This window comes from Gymnoscopelus microlampas (genome assembly GCF_963454915.1).
Source record: "Gymnoscopelus microlampas genome assembly, chromosome: 17".
In the NCBI taxonomy this organism is placed as follows: Eukaryota; Metazoa; Chordata; class Actinopteri; order Myctophiformes; family Myctophidae; genus Gymnoscopelus; species Gymnoscopelus microlampas.
This window is the reverse complement of record NC_139954.1, coordinates 19,261,299-19,276,110: the sequence shown is the minus strand read 5'-3', so window position 1 is coordinate 19,276,110 and position 14,812 is coordinate 19,261,299. Positions and strand designations below refer to the sequence as shown.

Sequence of the window (14,812 nt, the reverse complement as noted above, 5' to 3'; positions counted from 1 at the left end):
AGCTGAACAAAGAGTTTGGGTACTCTTTGTTTTGCATGTTTTAGTTTCTTGGACTTGTTTTTTCTTGAGCACAATGTAAACATTTTGATAGCAGGTTATTTAGACAGATGCTAGGTTCATTGTTGACCTGGTATCCTATGTTTAAATGTACAGATTATTATTTTGACAGTAATTGTTTAGACTGATGCCATGTTCTTGGATTACTCGCGATCCTAGTTAATTAAGGCACTACACTGTCATTACATTTGATGTATGTGTTTACCTTGCTTATTGTAAGTCGCACTGGTTAAGAGCTTCTGCTAAATTGTAAATAGTAAATTGTAGAGAATGAATAATCTCAATTTTTAGATTGGTACACAAGGTAAAATCATCAGTGTTCATTTATCCACTTGCAAACGGATCTATTTGGTTGCATGTGTACACTCAAGAGTTAAGGATTTTACATTGTACTGTACTGTGCATCAGTCACAGAAGTCATTTAGTTCTTAAAGGGTACTCACTTGTTCTCTGGGTGCCAACTACTGGTGAGCTCTCCCTTTGTTCGTACACACACACCACGCTCACCATATACTCTGTGTTAGGCAGCAAATCTGTGGGCAAGAGAACGAGAGACAACGGATTAATCATGTGGTGTGCGGGTGTGTGTGTGTGTGTATATGTGTGTGTGTGCGCGTGCGTGTGTGTGTGTACGTGTGTGCATGCGTTTCGTACTTCTCAGCACCACGCTGTTGCTCCTGCCTCCAACACTTGTTTCTGTGGTTTCATCCTCATCGTCAATAGGGTGGTACCTAATCAATGAACACAAAGCAATGAACATACATTTCAAGATAATGCAGATGTATTTGAGTAATGCACACTGGCACTGCGCCGCTCTTCCTTGAGACATGTGGACAATGTTCTACCTGATCAGGAAGCTGTTGATGTCGTCGGTGTTGGGGACCTGAGGAGCCATCCAGGTGACCTCCATGTTGTCAGCTCCCACCAGGCCAAAGCCCAGGCCTGTAGGCGCTGGCACAGCTGTAGAGACAAGGACATCACACAATTAATGTATGAATTTATTACACAGACGTGCCTGTGTCGCATGCTGGTGTTGCTGCGTCGCACGCCTAAAATAGTTGGGTCTACAAGCTCACGGCACGTCGCATGTTGTTTGTCATAGAGTGACAGCATGTAGGCCTGACTGTACGTGAGCGACTCTAGCACCAGTTATCCTGAAAATCCCGCCCCCAATCGCGGTGATTCGCTAAGACGCACGGAGGAAGCGCTAGTAACGCACGGACCGAGTGCCCGTTTTGGTTCACGTGATAACCTATTACGTCCACCATGGCTTATAACAACTTGAACGGCGCCATTGTCTGCTCGCAGATCGCCCGAGCTCGACTAGTGGGTTTGCTTGGGTGCACGTCACAAGCCTCGAGGCCTCGCCATCAGCATGCCCGCCAGGATGTTGAGTGACCCAAAACGAGCGCCCCACCCCCCCCATTCCCAAAACCACCGGATTGGAAATCGCTTATGCCTGACTGGGACGCACACTGAATTTTAAGTGGTGCAATGACAGAAAATACAAAATACGGGAAGGTAGTTAAACAGTAGATTTGATGAATGGAAGTTATATATACATATATGTATATTTGAAAGTGAAAGTGATTCACCGCACATCTCTTGAGGTGTGTGTGTGTGTGTGTGTGTGTGTCTTTTATTGTCTGGTGTGCGAGTGTGCCTTAATCCTCCATCAGCAGGTTTACAACATCTTGAAAGTGAAAAGAACAAAGAGCGCTTTGCGCTGGGGAGCGAAATGAGCCCCGGCGTGATCCCATGTTTCAAAGTGAAACCACATGGTTCCACAACAGACTAGACTGCACAGCACAGCCTGTAACACAATTACATCAGGGAACTGAACACATGGGCTTTGAAGAACCGTGATGTGCCACGCTCCAGAAGATAAAACAACAGCATCAACATTTTTAGTGACGCTGAGGATTTTACAGTGTACAAAACACAGTGACTCCACTGTAAGTCTATATGCACATTAACACATGTGTGTGAACTGTACATTTAACAGCTATGTTGAGGTTCCACGTTGTCCTACACTAGCGCAGAAATACAGTGGTGTAAAGTAACTAAGTACATTTACTGTACTTAAGTAAAGTTTTGAGGTATTTTTACTTTATTGGAGTATTTCCAATTTTCAGTACTTAGCCGACCTACAAGCTTACTATGCGTCGCATTCTGCATAATGAGTACTTTCTACTTTTAGTACTTTAAGTACATTTTAATGCTTTTGTACTTTTACTCAAGTACATTTTTAATTCCGGACTTTTACTTGTAACAGAGTATTTCTACATTGCAGTATTGATACTTTTACTTAAGTAAAGAATGTGAGTACTTTCTCCACCACTGCATAAATATGACACCTTGTGAAAGCACTGAACACAGCGGCGCGGTGTCTACGACTGTGTGTGTGTGTGTGTGTGTGTGTGTGTGTATGTGCGTATGCGTGCGTGCGTGTGTGTGTGTGTGCGTGCGTGTGTGTGCTCTCTCCACCTTGCGTGTCACTCTCACCGGTCTGCTGAGTGAGCGTGGTGGGCTCGCTCTCGCCGTTCTGCGTCACGGTGATGACGCTGATGTCGTAGTCGATGCCGGGCTCCAGGCCGTACACCGTGTAGTAGCCGGCCGTGGACTCCACCAGGTCCTCGAAGATGGGCACACTCTCCCCGGCGGCCACCACCGTCACGCGGTAGCCCGTGATGGTGGTGGTGTTGAGGGGCGTCCAGCGCAGGCCGATGGTGGTGTCGGTGACGTCCACGAAGCTGAGGTCCGTCAGCTGTGGGACCTCTGTTATGAGGAGGAGAGGAGAGGAGCAGAGAGAGAGGAGAGGAGAGGAAGGGAGGGAAGCCGAGAGGGGGGCAGCGGAGTGGAGCAGAGCGGAACGGAGGAGAGGAGAGGAGAGCAGGGCAGAGAAGGCGAGCCAGTGGACAGACAGACAGACAGACAGACAAAACAGACGAAAAGGACAAAGGGACAGACAGACATGTATAGCGGTAGTGGTTAGGGTTAGCAGTGATGTGTGTGATATGTATTTTGTCATATCACAGGTTGGTTTCTCTGATGTATACATCTATTAAGGATTATCTTTGTTTGTTTTGTTTTCTCGTTCAATGAAAGGACGTCCATTGAACGTGTTTTTTTAGGCGCAGTTCTTAATAATAATATACTCAGGAAACCAAGCTTCGGGGGAGCAAAATAGTTGTGCAGCTATTTTGCATGGTGTTCAGTGTGTGAGAGGCTGTCGATTAGATCAGTGATACACAGATATCACAGCTAGTATCACTGATCGATTTAAGGCTGTTTTGGAGGGTTGAGTTGACATTGCTGTGGTACAAGAGACTGTGATCTTATACCTTTCTAATTAAAGTTCCACTGAATGTCCTTCAGACTCATTCATACTTGAGCAAATTCACCATCAGGCAAAGGAAAGTCATAAGTCAGCAACACATAGGCTAAATACCTACCCACACGGATTCTTAGATTTATAGTTTTAAAGCAATTTGCCAATTAAACATTTAGTTTATTGGGGTTTCTTAATGGAGACATTTTTCGTAGTTAACGAAAGATTCTTTTCTTTTTGGCTGGATCGCTACAGCGGGGCCAGCCCGTTAACTTATGCACTCGCCACTTCCTGTATCCGCTCATGAAAAGCCCTATGGCTTGTTATTTTGCTGTCATCATTCCATCTGTATACAATACACTTACTCCATGCTGTAACCACTCTCTCTCTCTCTCTCTGTGTCTCACCTGGCGTAATGGTATCTGACACAGGGACACTCTCCATGTCGTCTTTGACCGTCACCACACTGACGTTGTACTCCACTCCAGGGCTGAGGTTGTCCAAGGTGCAAGAGTTATGCCCCGCCTCCACAAACTCCTCCACGCTGTTGCCTTGCTGCCCATTGGTGGGAGTGCATGTCACTCTGTAGCCAGTTATGTCTGAGAGAGGAAGAAAGAAAGAAAGAAAGAAAGAAACGTAATGTAAATGAAAGTGTATTATTTTTTTATCCATTTTCAACTGTATGAATCATAATGTATTCAACTTCAGTTATTTCCTCTGTGCATGTGTGTGTGAGCGCATTGAATGCACGTGCGTGCACATGTGCACGCATATGTGCACATGTGCATGCATGTGTGCATACCTGGTGTCTTGGCTCCATTCCATTTGACGGTGAGTCCTCCAGTGTCTGGGTGAGACTCCAGATTGAGATCAGTGGGAGGGGAGAGGGCTGGAGACAGGAGGGTTTAGGAGGAGGGGAGAGAATGTCAGAAGATGAAAGTGATGAAGAGGGGGATGAAATAGTGAGTAAAAGGTGGAGAAAAGGGGAGTCGGATTAATTCATGACATTTAAAAACATTTCTTATTACACACCTTAACCCTGGAGTCCCTATTTTACGCATACATAAAGGAAAGGTTTCAGAAAATTGTGACACGCTTTGAGCTTGTAGATCTGCTATTTTTGCAACATTTTAAGTAAGGCACAAGTGGTTATATATGTGTATATATATATATACTTATCATGTTGACAGAACATATATTGAGTTATTACTTACGTGTCACAACTCGGCGTGTGATTGGAGTGCCTTGCTCATAGCCGTTGATGACTGGCTGGACGCTGTAGGTGTACTCCACCCCCGGCGTCAGTCCGGAGACATAGATACTTCCTGAGTCAGAGGTCACATCTCTGGGGGCCTCGCCGCCTTGGCTGGGATGTACAGTCAACTGGGGATACACACACACACACACACACACACACACACACACACACACACACACACACACACACACACACACACACACACACACACACACACACACACACACAAATTAGTACAACAGCGCTAGTAGCAGAGAGGAATATTTGCGCACACATACGTGCACACACACAGACAGATACACACACACAGGAAGAAGACTGATATACACATGGGAGAGAGAGGGGGAGAGAGAGGGGAGGGGATGCACACAAACACACAATCGGGTCCAGGGGGTAAAGGTGAGAGAGGGGTCGGTGCTTTCCCAGGAACATGGGAGCCCTCGGAGGAACTTATTCCAACCAATCACATTTATCTATGCAGTTCTGCTCCACCTCCTGTGTGGGCTCTTTGCAAACGGGGCTTCTTGTATGCCGCCTTTCTGCTTGAGATGAACTCAAGATAGCTGTAAATTCATGAATTCAAAGGGACGCCACAATTAACTGAAGCTCTAAACTTCAGCCACCGTTTTTCATGTAGAACAGTAGAACAAAGAAGATGGTGTGTGTATTGCTATTTAGGAAATAGGGTTGTTAAATATAAATAAATGTGTATAAGACATTTGCGAGATTAGCCCCAGACACACAGACACATTTCTTTACATAAAAACTCATACCTTGTATGCAATTCGGGGCACTGGAGTCCAGGAGATGACAATCGAGGTATCAGTCACATCGGTGCTGAAGCGAGGAGCGTTGCCCATAGGCGGGTCTGGAAAAGTGCACACACAGTCACAAGGTTAGCAAACACACACAAATAATGTTGTAATGCTAGCAGCGTTTATAGGAGATTTGAAGAAGTGACGCGTCCCTAAAACGGCTGCATGTATCTATAGGTGTAACTCTACTCATCTGGGCTGCCCTGGCTTCTGAAACAAGCCAACATATTCTCACAATCAAGTCGTACTACAGGGACGTGTTGGGGAAAAATCTGACCATGCGTCACCGGTTTGACACAATGGGAATCCCCTGCAGTGTCATTTTTAAACGCTCCCGGTAATCCCGCCCTCATTGGAATGTGAAAGTGCTGTTTTCACTCCCAATTCTAAAACATTTAAAACAAGGCGAAGTTCGATTCTCCCGACTCAGCGACGTTGGAGCTGCATACCGATGGGCACAGAATCGTAAATCATCCGTCCTCGTCAACATGCGACGCGACAGGACCCGTCCCGTTGCGTCTGACACAGGGGAGTTCCGCCGCGTCCAACGGGTGCCGTATAGTCAAATCCTGTCCCAACTCGTCACCCGTTTAATGCTTTGGGTGTGACAATACATTGAACAAGCACACTATGTGAGGTAACACTCTGTGTTGTGTGTGTGTGCGTGCGTGTGCGCGAACCCATCAACACTCACTGGTAGTGAACACGGCGGTCTCTCCCTCGCTGAGCGTGTTGTCCTGCTCTGCGTGCAGTGTAGCGGAGTAGGTGGTGTCGGGTCTCAGGTTCAGCAGGGTGTACTGGGAGAGGCGCGCGGGCAGACGCAGCTGCTTGGGGTTGGAGCCCTCTACGGTGAGGAACAGGCGGTAGCCGGTGATCTTGGCGCGGGGCACGAACCACAGCATCACGGCGCTGTCCTCGGTCACGTTGGTGAAGTGGATGTCCGTGGGAGCGTCGGGCTCTGAAAGTAAAAATGTTGACAGTCTTATTTAGTTACTATTCTTGTTAATCTTTTCTTATTTGGTTACGTGTTTATTCTCTCAAAGACTCCCAAGGGTTTCTGCCGGGTTCTCCAGCTAAATGATTGATAATTAGGAAACAAATTGACCCTTGCAGGTCTGTAACTCACGAGAGTGTACACATTGGAACCAAATGAACCCATACAGGTCTGTAACTCGGAGCATGTACGAATGGAACCAAATGGACACAGGTCCATTTGGTTCCATTTGTACACTCTGCAAGGTAAATTAAAACAGAGTTGTATCAAATGGGGGTCCGTGGCCTAATGCATATCAAACAAAAAGGTTGAGAAATATTGTGAAGAAAAGAGATCTGAGCCAGGATGCAAAGCTCTCAATCTACTGGTCAATCTTCGTTACTACCTATAGACATGAAATGTCTCAGCAGGGTGGATGCCATGTCCCTTTAGGATGGGTTTCATCCATGAGAGACTTGAAATAAAGCTGTTGCTCCTGTATGTGGCAAGGAGCCAATTGAGGTGGCTCGGCCATATATAACGGATGCCTCCCTAGGTGCCTTCCCAGGGAGGTTTTCAGCTGGGAAGAGACCATAGGGCAGATCAAGGAGCAGGTGGGGCATTACATCTCCATACTGGCCTTGAAACGCCTCGAACTTCCATAATTAGAGTTGAATAACGTTACTAGGGGAAAGGGGAGTCTGGGATTCTCTACTGGAACTGATACCTCCACATCCCAACTCCAGATAAGCGGACAAAGATGGATGGAAAATCGCTGTTAGAGTAATTATTTTGGTGTGCGTCAGTGTCTAAGGGGGGGGCGTATGCATGTGCTTATGTGTGCTCATGTGACCTGCGGTGTATGTAGGCCTGTCACAATTATTACATAATCGTCTGATCGCAATTATTTGAGTTAATCGCAATTCATTTTTCTTAATCGTCATAATCGTTTCCATGTTGAAAGATTTTCACACTTTTTCAAATTTTAAATAAAGCAGAAATAGCAGATCTACAAGCTTACAACGCGTCACTTTGATGCGTTTTATGAAGCAATTTATGACAATTATGAAGCCTAAATAACTTCATAACGTTCCAAAGTGCAACGCCAAACACACAATTAAATCGTTAATCTCAATTATTTGAGTGACAATTAATCGTCAACTTAAATGTGTAATCGTGAGCCCTAGGTGTATATAGTCTGTTTGCATGCGTCACTCACTGGTAGCATGCTCGCCGACCAGCGGTGGACTCTCCTCTCCATCGTGGATCCTGTAGATATTAAAGCGGTACACGGTTCCGGGCTCCAGGTGAGACACTTCGACGTAGGAGTTCTGAACGATGGGCAGGGTCATCTCCGTCTGGGGCGTTCCACCTTCGTCCACGGGGACCACCGTCACTCGGTAGCCTGACATGTCGTTTTCCGGCCCCACCCAGGTCACTGCGATCTTGCCATCGGACACCTCGTAGAACTGCAGGTCCGTGGGGGCGACCACTTCCTCTGTTGGGACATAAAAACGGTCACATCGCTCAGTCACGCGTCAGACACTCGGCTGTAAACGCACAGCCGTGCAAGTGGGCGTTCAAATCACGGAGACTCGCTGGGCAGTGGACACAGACCACCTCCTAAACAACACAATGTGTAAATGGTAGCCTCTGCAAGTCTGCATACTTGCTCAAACTTGTATTTCAGTGTTTGTTTGTGTTTTCACTTGTTTGACTGTTCTTACGTTCGCTTTTGAGAAACACAAGTCTGTTTTTTTATGAAATAGACAAAGGTCTGCACATATCCTGAAAAATAATAGGGTTGTATGTGAACTACTGTAGTCCATTGGTTATGTCAGTGCTTTCAAGGGCAACAATTTAGATGAGGAGAATGACGTACAAAAGTACCAATGGCAATTTGACTTAAAGTTCAAGACGTGGCAACCCAGTTCACTGATGTGTCATTAAACATAAAACCATACTTAGTATATGCATGTTACGGTGCCTTTTATTGCAGCATAGCAACTAAAATGCAACCCAAAATCTAAATCATTACTTGGCTAAATGGAACCTCTTTTGGCATGACTGGCTGAAAGTATGACTAACAGACAAACGAACCCATTCATTCAGCATGAGAGAGAAAAAACGAAAAGAAGAGATGGACAGAGTAACAACACACACAAAAACCTTAGATGATACAGACATATGGTTGGAGAGGGTAAAAAAAAAAATTCAGTTAAAAAAGGTGAAGTAAAAAAGTGAAAAACCACCTGAATAAACTGAGTTGTCTGAACCATGGCATATAGCTAGAGATCAACCCATTCCAAACCATAGTATGAGTCACACAGACAGCTGCTATATGCAGACAGAACAAGGTTAAAATAACATGACATCATAGCACTCAACAACCCAGAGAGAAAGAGAGAGAGAGATGAGAGAGAAGAAAAAGCGGGAGTAACGCACAGACGGATGAAAAAAGGTAAAGTCAGACACATTTAAGAGGGAGACGAAGCGAGGTCAAAACAACATGTCATGGTGCCACTCCGCTGTCCACAAAGACGAGGAGATAACAGAGACAGGTACAAAGATATATGGGTAGGTGAGTCAGACAGACAAGACCATGAGACGCACACATCAAGGTAAGAATAACACAAGTGCATGGCCATCACCTATACCACGAAAGACAGACAGAGAGATGGGATGAGGTAATAACTTAACAGAGGTATATGTTTAGACAGAGATGAGTCACAACAGCGCTTTGAAATGCAGGCCAGGCAAAACCTTGACAAACTAACGGAATGGCTCCAGGGTAGAGGAACAGTCAGATTTCACTCACCAACATGTACTATGATGACAGAGTCACATTGTGCCAAATCTAATATTGTTGCTGTAGGGCAGAAACCTTATATCTCCATAATTCATCTTTTTAAGTAATTTTTTGGCAATTAATGCCCTACTTCACCGTACAAGAGAAGATTATCGTGCAAAAGTGGTGAAAATAGCCCATGTAGCTCACAACGTGAAACATTGCATATGATAAAGATATTCTTGTGACCAGTCTTGGGGGTAACGCCCCCAATGTAATCGATTAATGTAATCTGATTAGTGATGTACAATTGTTTGACTGTCGCTTTTGACTGGAAAAACCCACAAAATTAGGGGTGCAACTGTTAATCGAACTAAATCATTTTATCGATTTTAATATGATTTTAATAAGCGAGATAGATCAAGTATTTTGAAATGCGCTATATAAATTGAAGCTATTATTAAAGTAAAAATGTTTAAGAAATTATTTGGGCATGTCATAGTTAAAAGATGTCAAACAATAAAAAATTGCGTGCATTGTGAGCTTGTAGATTAGCTCATCTTGTGCAACACCGTTGAACTATAAAATAGGGCTTAAGTGATTTATCAGACTAATCGATTTAGTCGATTTTAAAACATCATTACAAATGTTTTTTGTCGATTCGTTCATATACAAAAGAAAAAATTACAAGAAAAATTAATCGACAGTATAATCGCTACGAAAATAATGGAAAGTTTCAGTCTTAAAAAAAATGGTTCGAAACAGTAGAGTGGATGAGAAGGACACAGGGAAAGACGCGGGGACAGATCTGGTGAGACAGAGACTCAGAGGGTAAGTGAGGATAAGCCGACAGGAGGTAAAGAAGTGGGGGAAGAGTTGGAATGGAGGTATGTAGGGGTGGCTGACGATCAGCTCTTTCTTTGGCCTAACCGTCCTCTCTCACTCTGTTTGTCAAATGGTAAATCAGCCGCTGCAGTCATGAGACAGTAGAAGAACACTTGGTAGTCTGTCCAAAGACGGCAGCGTGCACACACTTTACCTAGGTCGTACATCTTCGTCCAGCGAGGCAGTGCAAACACACACACACACACACACGTGCATGCCAACACACACTCCCACGTGCGTATACCAACCAATGCAAACAGACCACAGTCATATTTCATCGTTCTGTAAGAACACACACACACACACACACACACACACACACACACACACACACACACACACACACACACACACACACACACACACACACACACGCACATACGTCTGCGTGCACGCACACACCGACACACTTTTCCAGTATCTGTTCCATTGGCCTTCCAGTATCAGAGTCCTGGCAGTATGAATGGTTTTACATAACCCTACTGCAGTCAAACAGAATGGGAGCACTACAGCTGTGAACTCAGTGACTTCACTTTTCCATTGGACAGCTCCTTTCCTCTATTGGAGAGATTTGGAAAATTCAAATAATAAAACACAGATATGGTATTATAGCACTAGGTATCGTTCGTCATTTGTAAATCACCAACAGCATGAGTATCACCTATTGTCAGGCCGAAACAGATGGGCGTCTATGGTCTGAGGAGACTTCATCAGTGTGTACACACGTTAACTGACTCGGTTAAAAACAAACAACTAGGTTAGTGTGTATTCATCCTGTGTACACACCGTGCACACATGGGCACGTGACTACTTAAGCCCTATATACACATTTGTAGATCTTCTATTATTGCTATTTTTCTAAATGTAAAATAATAAATGTTGAAGAATATAGGGACGGACGCCAGGGTTAATGTGGCTAAGTGTCACTGTTAACAGAATGAACATGGGTATGTGTGTCTTTTGTCACTGTTAACAAGTGCCCAATCACTGCAAATACTTTGTGAAGCTGTGGGGTTGTCCTCTATAAACACAGCTGCCCCACGGGTCACTGTTGCCACCAAGATGAATGTGAAAGAAGAGTAAAGACTGAAAGAAAAATAAAGACAGACACGTATGGATAGGCCTCCCCCGGAATCTCCCAAATACTGGCTTCTCTCTCACACACACACACACACACACACACACACACACACACACACCAGGAAAAGAATGGTAGCCTCTCCTCGCGCCATCATAAAAACAAATACGCTATAACTCTCTCTGTCTCATTCTTTTACCTGGCAGTGGATCCCCAGCGGTGTTGACCTGCACAAACACAGGCTCGCTCTCCAGGCTGTCCTCCACGGCATAGATGCTGATGTTGTATAGCTTGCCGGGTCGCAGGTCACCCAGCGTCACCGAGGTGGCCGTGTCGGGGAGGTTCAGCTCCGTGCTCTCGCCCTCCAATGACGGCGTGTAGACCACGCGGTAACCTGGACGAAAGAGGCCATGTCAAAGCATTAGGGGTGCAACAGTTAATCTAATTAATCTGTCTTATTGATTATAAAAAAATATTGATCATTAAGTTAGAAAAAAAAAAAAAGCTAAAATGTCAGATCTCCAACCTCACAACAGGCTGTTTTTGCTATTTTTATGCAACATTGTTATAGTACGAAGTATAAAATATGGCCTAAGTTGATAATCAGATGAATCGATTTAGTCGATTATAACAATCAGTTTGAATCTTTTTGCATTGATTGTTCACATATAAAAAAAACACGCTTCTCAGTTATTCAATCAATCGACAAAGTAATTGACAGAATAATCACTAAGAAGATAGTGCGCGGAGCGTAGAGGTTCTACTGGCCGCAAACGTACCGGTGATGGGAGCCAGTGGTTTTTCCCAGCTGATCACAATTGAGGTCTCTCCAACCTCCCCCACTTCATGGTCCACAGGGGCATCAGGAGCTGGGAGACGACATGGAGAGAGATGTAGTTCACATATACAATATCACGCTCTAGCACTCTGGATAGTTAAGATGGAAAGAGTGAGAGACAAAGCAGAGTACGAGGAGCGGGCCTGGGGCGATATGGACAAAATCAAGTATCACAATATTTTTTACCAAATACCTCTATCGATATTGTTGTGACATTAATATCGTCTTGTGACGCTAATATTAATTTTGTTTTAGGTTTTTCAAAAATTGCGAAAATAGCCAAAACTCAATCAAAAATCTGTGATCAAAAATCTGTGATCGAAAATCGGCGAAAGTGGCCGTTTTCAAGACGTTTTGGCCATTATCTCTGGAACGGAAGGTTCAATCTGCTCAGTTGGATGCGTGACTTTAAGGACATTTAGCACATAATGACAACTTTTCGGGTTTTCTGGCCTAAAAGTATGGTAATTGTTCGGGCCCGGCCGAGCCTCGGGCCGGCCCATTAGGGCCCAGTTAGGGGGGGACTTCGTTTTCAGGCCCGTTGAGAACTCTACTTACCGATCAGTGAATGTGAGTGTGTGTGCTCACCAGTAGTCTGTGAGGTGCTGAGGATGAGGTTGTTCTCTCCTTCGCCTGTGACTTCGTAGACGTTCACCGTGTACTTCCTCCCAGGGAGAAGCTCGTTGATGTTCACTGAGGTGGACGTACGTGGCAGGTCTGATAGGAGACAAACAGCATCATCCACATCAGTCAACCGTGTCATTTGTTAGTGTTTTTTTTTAATTGGGGTTTTGTGGGACTACAAACATCAGACAACACATATCTAAAGTACTGTATACTCTTGTTATCTTGACGTGTCCACTGTTGGGGGCCCCGTGAGGTCACCGTAGTGACGGCGGTGTCGCTCGCGATGCAATAATAGCCAATCTACGGCTATTTTCGGTGTGCGACTAGTATAAATCAGGTTTAAATCATCCAGAGCCTGTTATTTCCAAATCTCGCATGCTCATGCTGGAACGCTACAGTACACGTCTGTAATTAAAATATTTCAAGACGTTACTGTCTTGCTTTAGTTCTTCTGTTAGCTACAAAGAGTATAAGGGCACGACCCTCAACAAAACAAGGTTTGAAATAATATTTCAAACCTTGTTTTGTTGAGGGACATGGTTTCAGATTTTATATATTATATGAAATCTGAAACCATGTACATCTGGCTTTCATACGTGTACAAAGTGAACAAAATGGACCGTTATGGGTCTATTTCGTTCCGTTAGACTAGTGCACTCTTAGGAATTGAATTAACACTAGATCTTTACTGTGTAAAAATGTGTGTGTCCTGTAAGTTGTGCGTGTACTAACCCAGCACCATGGACTGTCCTGTTCCCTGTCCCCCTTCCGTGAGCTCGTACTCCACCCTAAAGCCAGACACGGTGTCCGACGCAGACACCCAGGAGATGACGAAGCTGCTGGAGGTGATCTCGGTCACCGACTCTGAGATATCCACCACCGCAGGGGGCGGGGTGGTCTCTCCCTCTGACGTAGCCACTGCAAAACAAGAGAGCGTTTTATTATTATTATTGATTTTTTTTAATTGATTTTCAACACCAACAAGTACATACATCACAGGACAGCACATAACCAAACTATACATTAACAATACCTTAAATAAAAAGAGACAGTAATACAAATACCAAAAATAAAACAAAAAAAATAACAAAAACGTCATTCTCATACAGATTGTCACTTGCCATACAAAAATTGTCGAACTAGTAGTTCACCGTCCTATACGTACAAGAGAGCGTTTTAGAGTTTCTTGTTCTTGTTGATCATAAACCAAACCTGAATGGAGTTCGCAAAAATCAAGTGAAAGTCCAGCGATAATTCCATTCCGTTCCGTGTACTCACGAGAGCCGTAGGTGGTGGTGAAGTCGAAGCGCGTGACTTCGCGGCGTCCGTAGCGCAGCACGCTGATCAGCTGACCCTCGTAGGTGATGCCAGGCTTGAGGCCAGAGATGGTGTAGGAGTGGAGATGGCCAGGGATCATCACCTCTCTCCACGGAGTGTTAGTGTTTTTCTGTTAGAGTCAAATGAGAGATGTAAAGAAGGAATTGGGAGGGAGTAGAAGGGGAGGGAGAGAGAGAGAGAGAGAGAGAGATCCATTTTAATTTCAGGTTGACTATGTATGCTGCAACCAGAAAAAGTTTAAGACACAACATAGTGTATAGTGGATAAAATAGTATTTTCTTAACGTTACAATATAGTAAATCGAAAACAATTAAGCATCAAAATCTATTCACCGTGCTGAAATACCACAAGTTTAACAAGGCTAACGTGAGATTATGGATAGACTCACGTGTCTCCATTTGAGGATGTACTGGGTGATGTGGGCAGAGGACGGGGCATTCCACTGGATAGGGTGGGAGTTGGGCTGGTTGCCAGACTCTGTTATGATCACTTGGACGGGACGGTTACCCCCTGAGAACGAGACAATGCACATGTAACTGGGTATGCAGAACAGGACAACCAAAACGATACAGGGCACAGAGTTGAGACACAGAGAAACTGATGTGGTTGGCCATCAATGTGAGCGAAAATAGCTCTTTGAGAGTGCCTGTCAAGAAAACTCAAGTGCTTGTATTTCCTTGTGTCTACAACCATATTGCAGACAGGGCAGTGTCCACCTATGTGAGACATGAGGAACGAAAAAAATTGCACTGCATTAAGAGTATACAGTACAGTCTACAATTTCTTTATGTTTGAGTAAAACTGAAAACTTTTCATTTCAAAGG

The 14,812-nt window shown here is 44.5% G+C and overlaps 1 protein-coding gene across 2 annotated transcripts in view; it reads right to left on the bottom strand.

The window, feature by feature from the left end:
• Positions 1 to 14,812, bottom strand: part of fn1a (fibronectin 1a) — a 50,864-nt gene that overhangs the window by 17,751 nt on the left and 18,301 nt on the right. Inside the window, exons 13-28 of one of the 2 annotated variants that reach the window (XM_084083728.1) lie at positions 14,377 to 14,498; positions 13,929 to 14,097; positions 13,383 to 13,568; positions 12,612 to 12,740; positions 11,965 to 12,054; positions 11,385 to 11,579; positions 7,654 to 7,932; positions 6,156 to 6,419; positions 5,420 to 5,514; positions 4,603 to 4,771; positions 4,191 to 4,277; positions 3,796 to 3,987; positions 2,545 to 2,835; positions 903 to 1,017; positions 712 to 788; positions 501 to 590 (exon numbers count right to left, since the gene is read on the bottom strand). In XM_084083728.1, coding sequence (XP_083939854.1) covers positions 501 to 590; positions 712 to 788; positions 903 to 1,017; positions 2,545 to 2,835; positions 3,796 to 3,987; positions 4,191 to 4,277; positions 4,603 to 4,771; positions 5,420 to 5,514; positions 6,156 to 6,419; positions 7,654 to 7,932; positions 11,385 to 11,579; positions 11,965 to 12,054; positions 12,612 to 12,740; positions 13,383 to 13,568; positions 13,929 to 14,097; positions 14,377 to 14,498 — 2,550 coding nt within the window. The remainder of the gene's footprint in view (positions 1 to 500; positions 591 to 711; positions 789 to 902; positions 1,018 to 2,544; positions 2,836 to 3,795; positions 3,988 to 4,190; positions 4,278 to 4,602; positions 4,772 to 5,419; positions 5,515 to 6,155; positions 6,420 to 7,653; positions 7,933 to 11,384; positions 11,580 to 11,964; positions 12,055 to 12,611; positions 12,741 to 13,382; positions 13,569 to 13,928; positions 14,098 to 14,376; positions 14,499 to 14,812) is intronic. The other variant, XM_084083729.1, reaches the window with a different exon arrangement.